We start from the raw sequence: 17,343 nt of genomic DNA on the forward strand, positions 1-17,343 counted from the left end.
GATTTATTGCTAAGCAGAATCATTTCTCTGATTTTATTCTACGCTTGAAAAGAAATAAATTCACATCGCGTTATTAACACTTGCCAGGCTTCAATACTAGATTCAGAAAAGAAAAACCTTCTTTACCCGTAAAAATTGAATCGTTGGTGCAAAAGAGAAAAAGATTTACAAAATTTAGTTTCACCTGCTACTAACGGTTTTTATGTTATTATATTTATATAATAATACATTTTAATGATAAACCTGCAGATTTTTTTATAGCGTAAAATATAATAAATAAGATTAGTTTATGAGCCCAAAATGTAATGTGTATCTATTTTATGACAGTGAAATAAATACAATCATTAATATTTGTGTTTAACTTTATTATAAAGGTATTGCGAGAAATCAAGATAAAAGACAAATATTTTCATTTACTTTTAATGTAACGATATTCTAGGAAGGAATTCGTACAAAAATCTTTCATTTCACCCTCTAAAGGGTTCAAGATAAAATAATGTTTCTTTTTTTCTAAGAACGTTCAAGTCGGATTTCGCTCGTAAAATAATCTAATCTAATCAAATTAAGAGACTAATTAATTTTACTTTGACAATTAAATACGTTTGATGTTTATAAAAAAATTGACGGTAAAGTTTGTAATATTATATAACGTCGTTTTATTTTTATTTATTTTAAAACGATAATAAATTTTACAAACATACAATATAAACATTAAAAATAATGTTTTATAGTCACTTATTAGCTATATTTTAATAATATAAAATAAAACGTTGGTTAAAGAAAAGAAACAATGGATTAAGTCTAATTTAAATTACATATAATTACATGCAATTATTGCGTTACTGTGGTTACAAAAATATATAATTTATATAAGGCTACTTAGAACTGTTTTTAATAATTATTATAAAAACATGTATTATATATTATTTATATAGCTTTTGAATGACAATTTAGAAAAAAACAATGTATTACATGTGTTACTCCACACCGAGCAAGCACATGTAAAAGAAGTATTTAAAGCCTAATATTAAGTTTTTAAAAATAAATTATTTTTTTATAATTTATTTTAGATATCTTGCAATTTATTAAAAAAATGTTACCCATACCGAGCAAGCATATGTTAAGATAATATTAATGGGCTTCATTATGTTTTTTTTGAGATTATTATAAAAAGTTTTATTTTAAAATTAACGAAATATAGACTTGCTTTAGACAACGCCTAAATTTTTGACGTGTTGTCTAAGACAAGTATATTAGAGCCACGCGTTTATTTTTGTCTATTTTACACATGGCTCCTCCAGAGAGAGATTTAAGGCTCGCACACTTAAACTTCGGTGAGTAATAACTAGTCAAATCTTAGCTCAAAATATAAGTTAATTATAGCGTATTCTTCAGATTAAATATATCAATTACAATTGTTAGATTTAATAAAAAAAATCTTATTGGAATTGTGGGAGCGTTATCGAGTGAACTTTAGCGTTTTTTTATGGGTATTTTTTAATATGGTTTTTAATTAATGAATGCAAATTCAAGACAAGTGTTATCTAATCTTTTAATTTTTATGGCTTTTTTATTTTATAAGGTATTAATGAAATCTAAAATATATACTGAGTTAACTTTGAAAATTGCTTCTTATTTTTTGCCAAATTATTCAGTTTTAAATGTTTATTTTTTAAGTGATTAATCTGATTTATATTAATAACTTATGAATTTTTAACAGTGTGTTATTATATGTATTTTCTGCTGGTATCGTATTTTAGGCAATCACGTTTCTTCTTGAGTGATTTTAATTTTGTTTCAAATATTATTATTTAGCTTGTTTAAATCCGCTGATGTATTCTATCTTTTCTATTGTATATTGGGCATAAGATTTCTTTTATATATTTTTACTTTAAATAATCACATCCCAAGTAGTTATCTACCTTTATTGTTAATTTAGAAAATGGCAATGTACACTACGTTGTTTCTTCACGTACATGTACGTTATAAACACGTATCTAGTTCGTATCTCCACAGCAGCCCTATAGCTCCAAGGTATACAACGTAACCCATTGTTTTCTGAATAATCAAAGCAGTTTTTTGATGTTTGTTGTTATAAGATAGTATTTAATTTTCTGTGAAAGCGATTGTATTTATATATTCCAATGAGTTCAATTATTACCAAGTCGAAACTTTATATTTTACTATGAATTTTAATTAAAATTAGAATTTTAGTCAGAGTGTACATATTTACATTTTTAATTCAAATTCGTAAATACGGATCTTAGACCCAAAGGCTTTTTCAACGAAAAGAGGTATTATAAAGTTTTAACTTGAACCAAGGTTTAACAAACTTTTCTAGTTCGTTTATAAACTTATAATTATTTAAAATGGCTGTATTTTTAAATAAAAAATAGTAAATTTCTAAGAATACAATTGTTGTTTAAATATTTATTATTGATACAAGTTTTATAATTAAAAATAATAAAAATTAAATTAAAAAGTTTTTGTTTAAAAATATTGATAAAAATATTTTTCCAGTGTTGATTACTTAAGTTATGGAACAATAATGAGCTCGTCATTTAATGTCCGTATGATTTATTTATTACAGAACCTGTCCATCATGACTCAAAGGTATATTTTTAGTGACTAATACAAAAAAAATAGGTAAAAAGCCCATATGAACCTTTACATTTTTTTAATATTTATTGTATCTGGGAAATTATTGATTATAATTTTGGTCGAAAATGCAGTTAGGTTTGTCCAGATTTTTACTAATGTTACGGATAAACACTGTAATGAAAATTCAAATCAAAATTCCAAATTCCAAGGTTGTGATAGCGTAGTTCTTGAGGATTGGACTAATAACTTAGAGACCACAGGTTCGGTTCCCCGCAGCAGAGCTAAATTTTATTTATAAAAATGTGCTAATACTAAAAATAGACTCAGCTGTATAGTGACATATATTGATTGTAAATTAACATTACTTAAAAAACTTGATTGATAGTTAGAAACGAAAAATTGAAATCCAGGCATCAAAGACTACTAACCATGTTATCTGTTTTTAAAGGAAAAGTAATTCTTACTTCTTATAAGTCATACGATCCATGTAAAAAAGCAGTTTTTTCGTGAATTGAAGGACCAGTAAAAACATGTATTTTACATAATAAAAAGTAAGTCAGATGTATACATCACAAAAAACTATTTTTTATGTTTAATAAATAAGAAATTAACGATTATCTAATTATTAAAAAACATTTGTGACGTATAATTTATTTTACTCTCATCAGCAATCGTCACTCTTACTCAATCCAAAACAGTCCAGATTTTATATCAATGGGCGCATTTCATGCATATTATTAACGCGTTCTTTTCTAATACATACTAATTGACAAATACATAATGTTATTTATCTTTTAACTTAACTATTTGGCATTATACTTTTTATAAATATTTTTACTAGCGACGGCCTGGCTAAATAAAAATTATACGGCAATCGACGTGAAAATACTGCTTCTCGCTCTTTAAATTGATTGTGTCTTTTTAGTGTGAGCTTCACTGGTAGCAAGTGAAGCACTGAAATCTCGTGTAGTCAAAAATTGTTTTAAATGTAAGGTAAAGACAAGTAATTAGCCAATTAGGAAATTATTTTTTACAGCAGCGTTCTTTTCTGCGTATAAAATCTTGAAATCAGTAACATCTATGTTGGTTAAAATAAACTATGAATATAGCTCACAATAAATATATAATATACATAGCTTTATACAAACAATAGCTTGATGAGCAAAGATCCATTACGATTTAAAAGCACTTGACCGGCGGGTGCCAAACACAACGAAATACGTTGTATATTTAGAACTTAATAATACACTTTATATATAATACACATATTTATTTTTATTTATTTATCAAAAAAAAAATAATGAATAATATTACAATAAAAACTTAAATGTAATATTAGGTATTTTTCTTATAATTATTTTATCTACAAAAGCTAAGGATTTAATAATTTTGTTATCATTTAAAAAAATAGACACCACTATCTAAGTAGTTTTTTTATTTTTTTTATTTTAATTAGTTTTTATTAAATTAAGATTTTATAGATTTTAGATATGTACTTAGATATTGTTTACTCTAAAATATGTAAGTTTAATTAACATTCATTATACATTCAAATCATTCATATTTACTTATTATACGTTAGTATGTATATATAAAATATTTATATTCAAAACACGCAGTTGAAACTTTCAAAAACTTAAATTAGAAATCTAATTTACTTTTGTCTTACAGCAATATCGAGTGTGAACTAATAAAAAAAATGTATGATTAGTCAAATTCATGTATTCATCGATCGTGATGATAAGGCCCTGCTCCCGATCATTAAATCAAAGTTACTAGTTCGCGGTTTCGTTTCAATAAATTTTTTTTTTGGACTAATTATAATAATATATTATTACTATATTAATATTTTAATTATATTGAATATAGTTATATGTTTACGGCTGGTAATACATTCTTAAAACAATCAGTGTTTTAATTCATAAAATATTTTTTAAGGTGGTTATTATTATATATGACATTATGATATAGTAGCGTATACCTAGCGATTTATTAATTTTGTGCTAAGAAATTGGCACGCTTCGCGTTCTTGATCTTGCGCGTTGCGCTTGATCATCTTTTTTGTTAGTGCAAATCATGAATTATTATTCAAATAAAAAATCTTAAAAGTTTTATTAGAAAAAAGCATAAGATCATGAGTATTGGGAAACAAATAAGAAGCAATGTCGGCCGTCGTGTTTTGTACGTTTTAGAATGAAATATTAAATTACAAGAAAAACTTCAAGCTCTATTTACAATATATATATATAGACGCACCGTCATTGTATATACATATGTGAATTAATGTATATTTTTAATCGTTCAACTCACATGCTATTTTAATATACTATTGATATCTGATACTTTTTAGGCATCCGTGGTTATTAAAATATAACAAATATATCTGCGTGCGTATGAATTTATTTATTATTATATTAGGAATTTCATGCTAAAAATAAATTCTAAATATATGTTTAAGTCAATTTATGGATTTTATGCCGGTCTCCCTTAATTTTCAAACAAAAAATTAACGCTTTAGGTATTCCCAGATTTACCTTATCTGGAGTAAATATATAAAAGTCTTTATTTATTTAATTTCTCACATAATGACTAAATATATATGTCAATTCATATGAAAAGGTTGTTTTTACATAGACATTGATGGGGTCGTTTTCATGTGAACGAGTTAAGGACTAAAATCTCGGGTTTTTTTAATGTCAAAAGGAAAGTAAAATGATATTTAAGGCTGTATATCAAATAGTAAATCATTTTATTATCATTTATGTATTTTTTTATTCATTGTGATATTCACATTAAAGCGTTAATTGCGCCGGAAATAAAATTTTAGTGGCATATCGTTAGTGTTATTTTCAAATTTACTTCTTTTTACAATTTAATTGCAAAAAATTCTGCTCTAAATTAAAATTAAATAATAAAAAATATTTATACCAACACTGATATTATCGTTATACAAAAATTGTCACGCTGATTTTTTGACAGGTCTTAACAGCAAACTAATCGACCATGAACACTTAAATACCTTGCGCAGCTTTGACGCAAGTCTACATATCGCCTTTAACGGCCATTTATCAAAAGGGATAAAAATATTATACAATATTACGCACGTGATGAAAAAAGCTATATTTGACTTTGCAACTTTGTCGGGTGATTTAAATAACTTTGTATTTATATATTTACGATATACGCCGTGTTTTTAGGGAGAAGTAAAATTAAACATAAGGGGAACATATATTATGGAAGTAGGGGGACATAAATTAAATATTGCGTCATAAAATGTTGGACCCAAAATTGCTCCTGTTTAATATTGTATTGTACCAGATTTTTTCGATGGTAACGATTCATGAAACGAAATACAAGCCGTATCTCGATCCCGATAAACTTATATCGTTGTTAAACTACTACTTTCATGTGTTTATCGAAAATGGTTATTTCCTATTACGTCGTTAAACAACAAAGATTTATTTTTTTAATGAAACTAACCCTTATGTTACAAATATATAGTCTTAGGTAAATTACGTGTTTCCTCTATGAGGTCAAGATTTGTAGATTCATAATATCATATTATAAATGTAATACAATTAAATAATATATATCATTTTTAGTTGTAAGATCAAAGACATTGCTTGTTAGTTGCAGACAATCTTCTTGATATTTTTCTATAAAATCTTATTACAAGGTTCTTTTCTTAAACAAATGTTTCAATATATTGTTTAGTATGGTCGTAGGAAAAACATCACGTTTTCCATATTTTTTACGTCTTTGAATATAACATAATTTTTTCAATAATAAATATAACGTATTTTATTAGCGCGTGTGACAAAAAACATAGATCGGCGAATAAGAAAAAAGAAAATGTTGGAAATAATACGAAAAATAATTTATCACATTACATCAACTTATTTTTTTCCCTTGCGGTATATAATAGATACGTTTTGAATATATCGCATTTTCGCTGAGAAATTTATTAAGAAATCCATTGGGGAAAACAGGTAAGCTACCTTTATTTCGTAAATAAATTTGTTTACAATAAATTCAATTGAGAGCAATAATATTAGCATTATTATCAATTAACCTATCCATATCCTTGTTTTTTAAATGTCAGGAATATAAAACTGTATAATTTATTTAATGGATCTAATGGATCATAATTTATTTTTTATATATTATAAACATAACAATATATTATTTTTTTCATTGGATAATAATATTTTTATGAACAAAGATAATAAAACGACTAGTTTTAGCCATTATAAAAGATAACACTAGCGTGTGCGAATTAATACAAATAAATGTGTATAGAAATTTAGTTTTCACAATCGATTATGGCTTATAAATAGAATATTTAAGTGTTGTTCGTAGCCGACGTTTGTCACACAAACAGGAAAAATAATGTGAGTCTCAATGGCAGATGAGTATTTCACAGTAAATGTAGTTTATTTTATTTGAACAACAACTAACCGTCTAAGATAATTTAAATTTTTTATTAAAAAAAAACTAAAACCAGTATTTTAAAAATACACTATTTCAAAAACAGTTTTTTTAAATTCTTAAAAAAAAAATTTTCTGTTTTTAAAAAAAAATATGGTACATATTTTATTAAAATCGTGAATATATTATATATTTATGTATTTTGTCTCGTACTCAAAATTAGCCTAAATTTTAGTAATCGTTGAATCATTTTGAGAGTACAATAATAACCAATAATGTATTTATCTAAAAAAATAATTTTAATCGTAATTTTACATATAAATAAAAATTTTCTTCTATTAAAAAATAGTCAAGCTCATATTTTATAATAAAATTAATTTTATTATAAAACATGTTTAATTAGATTCACAAATATTCACTCGAATTCCTCGTCGAGTAAATAAATTGCCGTTTATTTACGTTTGTTACACAACGCAATAATTGCCTTCTAGATTAATACAAAGAACATTAAGTCAATTGATTTAAAAACTATTTAATATCAATATATTGTACCAAAATAAAAACCAACAGCAATATAGAATAGTTTTTATTTCAATGTACTTAAAAGTTTAAAACTTATTATATAAGTTCTTGATTTTTTTAATAGCAGTATTTATAAAACATTTTTTTGAGCCACCCTATAATTAAATAATGCAAACATAGGACACAAAGACCCTCCCGCCGACGGTTGCCGACCTCTCGACGTCCTTTCGAGTTGCAAATGCCATTGTTGGAATTCACCGAACTTATTTATTTTATTACCTATGTCCATTAGCAACGTTTTTATGTCAAAAATTGCTAAGTCACACTATACTTTTTATTGAATTATTCTAGTTCGAGTTTATTATAATACATCAAACTTTTATTCTAAAATAAATAAAAAATTGTCTGTGCCTCGTAAAAATGTTTTGATACAATTTCTGTAAAAAATAAAAAATAAAGTAAATTAAAACAAAAACCAACTACTATATGTTATATTTATTTAATTTGTCGTGATGGGCGTTATACAAACAATAATTAAATAAATATAGTAATGATGTCTATCTAAAATAGATGAGTATCAACTCACATATTTTTTTCCAGCTGCTCAAAATGTTTACAATACTAGCTATATGGCTCGTACAAGAGAAACGTTAAGAAAATTATTAAGGGTATACCCTACCGCCCGTGCGGTCTCGTTTCCTAAGGAAACATTTATTGAACACACCGTAAGTTTTGTTATTTAAAGCGGTAAGGGTTGCGTCCTGGTTGTCGTACTCCATACAAAAAACTTATTTTTATGTTTCAGGACGTAATATAAAATGATTATTTTTTGATAAGCAAAAAGAGGCAAATAATTGAGTAAATGCCAGACTTTTTTGTTTCTCTATACTTAATTATTTTTGTCATTGCTTTTATTTGAAACTTGATAAATTTGTTTTAAGAATATATGAGAGCTCAACTGAACTTTCACTAAGCGGAGCAACACCGAATCGGCTGAGGCGACCCTTAGAATAATGAGTAAAGTAGTAACTAACGTTGTTTAAAAAGTTAATAATAAAAAAATAGGGCGATATAAATTACATTGAATTACTGTTGTGTAAAAGAAATATAGTTGATTAATATTTTTACGATTTAAATTAACTTTTCAATTTACACAAGCGTCGATCCATAGAATTTAATTAAATCCTCTTACACATCGCATTCCGAAAATAAACACGACCTTTTACCCTCACCGAATGAAATTCACCATTTTTTCTATTATAAGTGGAACACGCGTGCCAGAGTATGCGGTCGGCACATTTTTATGGGAATTTCGATGGAGGCACTATATAACACCGCAACACCCATTCAATCAAGGACTAATTAGGTCAATCTCGCGTCGGTCCCTCGTCAAACCCTAATCGCCCACTTATTTTTGTCCTCGGACGACTTTCAATGACCTGCCAGGGAGATAGATATTTTTCCACCATTTATACAGAAAAAAAACCATCGTTTTAGCAATTGAACACATCTGATGTCTGCGGCTATTTATTTTATTTGAATCACAGATTTTTATATTTGTAACTATTTTATATTAATGTCAAGCCCTGCTTGCAACATTAATAGCTACTAATCAAGAAAGTTTCGTATGCTCTTTTGCTTGTACATTAACACCATCACCACACGTCGTGTTGCATGTGAGCTAATTAATTTTGTGCTTGAATCCGGAAATGGAAAGGGATGAGCCGCTCTGATTTATTGCCGTCGAGTGAATTGCTAATTCGCTCTGACAATACATCATGCGCCTTCCCGTGCACGTGGTAATGTTCCTTGTTTGTATTCAACGAGCAATTCATCCAAGGATTGCGGCCATAAGTGGGTATAAATTCGTGTGAATTTCTTAGGGGAAATACGCACCGGAATTTAGTAATCTTGTTTAGTAAGTTTCAACTTCCTCGCATGGTGTTGCATTGAGATTAGCATATATTATATTAGTTAAAATAAGTTCTGTATGATAGCGATTTTATAATAAAAAATGTCGAAAACAATGTTACAGATACGTAGGTGATCAAGGATTGAGAGTCCATCGAGTGGTCGTCGAGTTATTTGTGATTAGATCAAGTCTTAAGAGCCACTCCACCTCCAAATCTTTTAGTCCCATTTAGTAAAAACTCGTCATTAAAAGAATATTTCTTTGTTGCTTTGGACGATCGCTGCATGATTGCGATTCATCAGCAAGCTTTGCAGCCCTCTCCATGGAAGAGAGGGCAGTCACTGATGGACACTGAGACACTCGCAGACTTCGGCAGATTGACCCTCGCTGCTCGCCCATAGACAACATACGATCATGGACACACATATCCCACCGCCAGCTTCTCCACCACCGCTCGGAGAATAACGAACTCGGCCAAAATAATTTGTCGCAACACTGGCTGCGAAGTCACACCCCTTAGAGTAACCAAACCTTCAAATAATAATGATAATTTAGAATAATATTATAATCATAAAAACGTGAAAATAAATTTAAAATAGTATTATAATAACATATACTTCAAAAATATTTTAATTTGAATATGCTTACATTGTTCTCTGTTTTGTTCAACCATCCTATTTTATCTGTTTCGATAATTATAAGTTAACCTGTCAGCTTTGAAATTAGTAAAATGTAAACCTTTTAAAAACATTCGTACGAATTTAATTGTACATAATAAAAAAAATGCTATATGAAATTTCTCGAAAAATGAGAATTCTCGATTTGACTTTTTTCTCGATTGAAAACACTAACCGAGATCAATGTAACAGCAATCAACTTGAATAAAATATAATAAATTCATATTTTGACTTCGTGAAAAAACGTTTTTTTCCGAATAATACGATTTTTTTCTAATATATATTGCTTTTATATATATTATATTAAGTAAAGATGTGGATGGCGTTTCAAATCGAATGACTATAAAAAATCATATGTATTATTTTGCTATTGGTATATTTATTTGCTTCATAATAATTTCATATTTTTATTGATATATCATTGATTCTATTATTTATTTTATAATTCTATATATTGCTTATTGTTAAACTTATAATATTTAACTTTAAATCAAAAATAAATAAAATAATAGTGTGATAAAAAGTAAATATTACAAAAGTAAGGCGCGAGTGATTCATTTTATTACGTGTCACTATTTATATGTTTTATGAAGATCCAGAATTAGACAAAAATTCCGCTTTCAATAATAAAAAAATAAAAAACTTAATAAACTTTAGGCGCATATTTGCGAATGACTGTCGATGAATAACAATGCACAAATCACAGGAGAAAAAATTATCCTGCATTGAATCTATGTACAGAGCAATTTTTTAATGTTAATCATATCTAAAATTTGACAGTATTTTTTATAATGATCGCCGCCAAAAAGTCCTAATCAATCTCTATTTTACTAAAAAAAATTAAATAATAACAAAAGCGACTATGTACTGTCTGGCCAATTTTTGTCCTCTGAAAATGACGTACCTCAATCCAAATCAGAATAATATTAAATTACTGAAATATATTACAATAAAAATATTTTTCAGTCTAAATAATAATGTTTTTTAATATAAATAAATATTTTATTTTTAACTAAATAAAAAATCGACTTTTATCCTAAAAATATTTTTATTATGTAATACATTGTCATTCATATGGTTATAATAATTAGTCGGCAACCAAAGTGTTAAGTAACGTTTCATGTAATGATACCTTTAATAAAAAATAATATTTATTAAACATGACTCAAAAAACATTATTTTCACACAAATTATTTTGTATATATTTTTTTTCTATTTTACCTACTTTTAAAAATAATAATTATTGATATTATGAACTTAAAAAATCTTGTATGCCAAAAAAAGTTTAATAACATATTATACTATCGATATCAACGACTTTAACATAATATTAACGTGCAATAAATAATAATAGTCCGGTGCGAATTCCTTAGCCTAATAAAACTTTCCATTGAACAAATTCCAGACACATTGATTTATTGCAGTCTTTTTTATATATTAGTCTTTGGCGCTGTTAAATCATCTAAATTCCAGCCTAAAAGGTTAGCAGAAAAGAGTGGAAAAATAAAGCAATGAAAAAGTTCGACCATTCCTAACGTACGTGTGAACGATGCTCGGAACTAAAGTTTTTCTCATAATTCAACGGTTGATTTCACCATGAAAACATCTTTAATTCTCAAAGAGCAATTAATAATAAATATAATGTGTTTTTCATAACTTTTTTCGATCACTCTTTATATACATTTTCATACACGTGATACGAAAAAAATAAGCAAGATTAAAAATCTCACGTTGTTTCACGTGGGCGTTCTTTGTCATTGAGAGTGTTTTCTCGTCTTTTTTATATCTCTCAAGAATTTTTGGGTCATTGTCGTATATATAAGTATTTTAATTTTGTATATTAGATTATTTAGGCAATCACATATTTTATAATAAATAATAAAAATATGATTTAGATAACGTTTTAATTGAATAATAAGTTTTTATTTTTTTTCATTTAAAAAAATAAAAACTTATTTGTTTATTCAAAAAAGTTGTAAATATATATGTCGTTGTTTTTAACTTGATTTATTATATTTATTAACAATCAATAGTTATTATACTAATCTATGACAGATATACAATTCACGCCTGATTACTTAGTTCATCAATCTAGAATCTGTCAAGTTAGATGAACAGTTGGTTAATCGAGTGTGCTGATAAGATAAACTATATTAATATAAAAAAAGTCAATCTTAATATAATAAAATTGTATTGATTATTAAAGAGACGTCGTTTTATTGTTATGTATAAATTTGTTCAAAATTAAATTGAGACTTTTTCGCATTCGGATTAAAAAACTTGGTTTTTCGATATTTTTTTCCTGAAAAAATAACATTGAAAATATAAAGTCGCACGCAACAATGGTGTAAATTGTAGAAAAAAAGTTTTACAGGTTCGCGGTAAGTTGTTGGAAAAGTTTTCGCGACTTTTCCGAGCTTATGTTGGCGTAGGTTTTGGAAAATTGCAAGTGACGAAATGTTCTTTCTTTACAAAAACGAGATCGGGGCTATAAATAAGTATCGACAATGTCGTTGAATAAAAATTAAATAAAAATGAGATACTGCCGCATTGCGTACCTACGTACGTATGTGAATATCAATGCTTTATACCTGTTTTGAAAAACGTGTGCGGAAAATGATACATTACCATATGAAAGGGTATCTTTATAGTTTTTCGGGAAATGTATCGGAAAATTGGCTATTTCTATTTCGTGAGTTATTCTTAAAGTCAGACTTGCTTAAGGTATTATTTTAAAAACAACATTAATTTTGTTTTATGACTAAGTATAAACATACGCAATACAATACTATAAATTAAGCGAAAATTTTTACACATAAAACAGACTTTATAATCTGTTAAATCGATTATTTATTACAAGTGTAATAGTTTATATTGATAACAATCTCAGTGCTCTATAGCGACCGTTCGCCAATGAGATACCAACGTTTCTATGAACCACTTTATGATAAATATAGTGAGCAGCGTACTAAATACACTTCCACTGGACATATATGCCACTTCATTTAATACTTGGAATATTGGATAGTTCAGGTGAACTCACAATAAACGGAGCTTAGCCAAGGATCGACCGAGATGATTCTTAGAAGACTAAGAATTCATCGGAATCCATTTTAGATAACAGCGAATTCATCATGCAGACAATGACGACAACAAACATGTGTATTTTTTAATTGCATCAATTTAAGATAAATTACAAAACAGCTGTGAATACAAAAATAACTTATAAATGACAACTTCGTATCCATAAAAATAAAAATTGCAAATTATGTTTTTATAAAGTAAATAATATGTTAGAACTTCACCAATATTATCACAATTATATTGCTACTTTTTAAGATAAACGTATTTAGAAATGATATGCATAAATATAACAACCCAAAGCAACAATTATACATAAAAAATATTTCGAATATGTTTGGGACGTAAAAAATTAATTATATTTTTTTAATTTAATAGACTTAGCCAAGTATAAAATTAAAAAATTAAGCCAATTGAAAATAACATATTGTATAAGCTACTTACTGCTCAATATCAAAGCTTATTACTGTAATAAAAAAGTAGAATTCACGGAAACATTTACATGTAAATACAAGTCACTTTATGACATTAAGCGAAAGGAGCTTAAGGGTCTGACTCTTATTTATTGCAATTAAGCTTTCTTTATAATCTCAATGGTACATGATTGTTAAATAATACAATGAAACATATTTTTTTATTTATAAATCCCATCCGATTTATTCTCTCTTTTCTTATTCCTATTGGAAGTAATGATTATTTTATAATTATAATTCTGATCGATAATTACAGATTAGGTTTTCTTATATTTTTCCAATGTCACAGATTATAAATAATTGATATAAAATCGAGTTAGATTGTACAAAGCGACATCTTTAGATTTTAAGCTGTAATAATAGATTAATATTATTAAAATATATGTCGCGTATTTATAGACTGATTTCAGTCTGGTGTCTCACTACCTACTACTACCTAGTTGTTTGTGTTTGCCTCCTAGTAATGAATTGGGTTAACGCTTAATCTGTAACTATCATAAAAATATTTAATTTGAAACCTAAGCCCATGAAAATGCTGAACTGAATAAGACAACGGCGGTTTTTGTGTCCTCAAAAACCGCTATATCCCATATAAATGCTGAAATATTCATTTTTAAGGACCCGACAACTGCCTATATATTGACATAAAAATAGTTCCTGCTAATATTTTATCTATAAAAATATATTTTTTATTGCCTATATAAAAAAATATCAAAGAAGGTCAAAATGATCTATAATAGATATTATAAAATATAAATTAAATTTTTTTAATTATTTTTATATATTATTGCGGCTTTTGCTTTATATTATTTTCTAAAGAGCTTTCTTTTATCTTTTCAGGTTACACCGACACTAGTAATCCTCCAGAAGTTGAGTAAAACAAACTGAATAAGCCGTTACACCACATCAACAATTTTTACGTTAAATCTTCACAGTGATGTGCGGGATATTTACCAGTGCTAACCCAGTGCCGCAATAAAATTAAACCCATAGCAAATCAAGATGGAAGACAACACCTGAACCAAGATGGAATTCGAAATAGTCTTGGAAGACAACACCACTAGCAAAAATACATCATCCCCTTGGGATTGCGTGACACCGGTGGATTCGGACGACTATGATAACTTGTTCGAGTTCATCACCAACGGGATTCTGCTCAACGTCGTAGGACTGTTCGGAATATTCGGAAACGTGATATCGATGATCATTTTATCGAGACCTCAGATGAGATCCAGCATCAACTACTTGCTCATAGGCCTAGCGAAATGCGATACAGTCCTGATCCTCACGTCTACTCTCTTATTCGGCCTGCCGGGGATATATCCTTACACTGGCTACATGTTTGATTATTACCATATAATCTACCCCAAATTATCTCCGTTCTTGTTTCCTATAGCAGTCACGGCTCATACTGTATCAGTGTATTTAACTTTGACGGTGACTTTGGAGAGATTTGTGGCCGTGTGTCATCCTTTGAGAGCTAGATCACTGTGCACATACGGAAGAGCGAGGATTTACGTCATAGTCATAGTGATCTTCTCGTTGATCTACAACCTGCCGAGATTCTGGGAAGTGTCTCTAGATAGCTCCATTCATCCCGTTTATAACATCACAGTGTACTGCGTCAGACCTACATCTCTTAGGGAGAACAGTATATATATAACCGTTTATATACATTGGATGTTCTTGGTGTTCCACTACTTTCTACCGTTCACTTCTTTGGCTATCTTGAACGCTTGTATTTATAAACAAGTAAGGAGAGCTAATGCCGAAAGGCAAAGATTATCGCGGTTGCAGAGAAGAGAGATAGGCCTTGCAACCATGTTGCTCTGTGTGGTGATGGTGTTCTTCTTATGCAACGTCCTGTCGTTGGTCTTGAACCTGCTGGAAGCGTCTTACAATATCATCTACCAGTCTTTGGTGAAGACGTCCAATCTGCTCGTGACCATCAACAGTAGCGTGAACTTTGTGATTTACGTGATATTCGGCGAGAAGTTCAAGAGACTCTTTTTGAAGTTGTTTTGCTCTCATTCCTTTCTGGTGTCTACTGGTAGAGAGTCGCCGGACGGGGCGCACGACGACTCGTTCGTTTCGAACGGTGAGAATAGACATTCTATTAGGTTACACAGGCAGAGTACTTCGTGTAGTAGGAACGGCGGTACTGTGAAGTTCAACGGCAAGGACAGGAGATCGCTGAGGATCACCAGGGCTCCGAGTCCCGGTCCATGCGTGTATTATCCGGGAAACACTAGGGTATCGTATGCAACTTCTCTGACTGTGCCTAGTGAGTGGGAAGGCAACGGGAACAAAACTACTGTGTTTTAAGTATAGCAAAGCGGGGAAAAACATAGTAATTCCAGTGATAAATAAAATGTACATCAAGATTTTTGCCACAATGTAAAGAATAATAAGCTTTTTTTTCATTAAGATCTTGCTTTTTTATGATTGATTATAAAACAATATAATGCGTAGTACATTTAAAATTATTTAAAGTTTTGGGGTATTCATTATAATTAACAACTCTTATAGAAGGTAAAGTATTTTATTATATTTAAATCGCTACCAAAAATGCGCAATATTTATTTAAAAACATTATAGTAATAAATACTGAAACTGCAGAATTTTTTCAACCGTGTCTGAATATTAAAATTATCATTTATATTATGTGTAAAAAATCTGCAAATATCAGGTAAGTTTCTGAGTATAAAAATATGTAAAAGCATTTTAATTTTTTTTTTTAATATTATTTTTAAATTAATATACACCTATACTATATAAAATACATTTTAATTTTTCTTAACTTTTTCCTAAAAATATTTTTCAATTTTTTTTTTTAATTTTTGTTTAGATTTACTATTGCCGAGGAATGTGTTTTTTTTATATTGTTTAATAAAAGTTTTAAGAAAATTTAATTAAAACTACAACATTATCGTTAAAAATAATATTAAAAAATATTTTGTACCTATTATTGTTGTTTCAAAAAATAAATTCTGAGTAACAATTTATTTTGTAATTTAAATAGTTACCTAAGTTAAAAAATATTTACTTATTATAAAAAAAAATTCTGTATAGATATGATTTTTATTTAAAAAAAACACCATTTTGAATCGAAATGGTATATTAGACTGACTAGCAACCTTATTTAAGATAGTTATTAGTTATTTTATTAAAATTTCAATGTAAGTTCTATGAAAATTTCATTTAAACTATAAAATATTGTTATATATTACATATGCAAAAACATCTTTATTTTTTTACATTTTTGTTTTTTTAACATGATTTTTTAAATAGCTAGCTAGCATTTTAAAATGCAATAGTATATTTAATTGACTAATTAATTAAGCTTAATTATTATATTTATGAACTATTATATTTTTTCTTATTTCAATGATAGTTATATGAAAATCATATATAGACTATAACAGTTTTCGGTTTTTTTAAATTGTTACCCCAAATAAACACATGTACATTAAATAAATGTTTTAAATTTATATTTTATAATATTTTAGCCTTATTTTTAAAACTTTTGATTGTTTAATAATAACGAGTTTCACAAAATTAAAATGTATTGAATGCATAATATTTGTTTGTTATTTAAAATAAATTAAAAAAATATTTTGATGAAAATAAAAAATATGTTAAAAGCGAT

General features: G+C 27.6%; 1 protein-coding gene across 11 annotated transcripts in view; it reads left to right on the plus strand.

Moving 5' to 3' along the window:
• The window catches only part of LOC148229064 (FMRFamide receptor-like), a 130,993-nt gene extending 113,997 nt beyond the window's left edge, over positions 1-16,996 (plus strand). For all 11 annotated transcript variants that reach the window (XM_088197133.1, XM_088197138.1, XM_088197131.1 and 8 more), the window contains exon 5: positions 14,535-16,996. In XM_088197133.1, the coding sequence (XP_088053259.1) occupies positions 14,721-16,019 (1,299 nt within the window). In that variant the 5' untranslated portion in view covers positions 14,535-14,720 and the 3' untranslated portion in view covers positions 16,020-16,996. The remainder of the gene's footprint in view (positions 1-14,534) is intronic.
• Positions 16,997-17,343: the final 347 nt, after the last annotated feature.

The sequence above is a fragment of the Plectrocnemia conspersa genome, unplaced genomic scaffold (assembly GCF_051122295.1).
Source record: "Plectrocnemia conspersa isolate PC_06_02 unplaced genomic scaffold, ASM5112229v1 ptg000011l, whole genome shotgun sequence".
Classification (NCBI taxonomy): Eukaryota; Metazoa; Arthropoda; class Insecta; order Trichoptera; family Polycentropodidae; genus Plectrocnemia; species Plectrocnemia conspersa.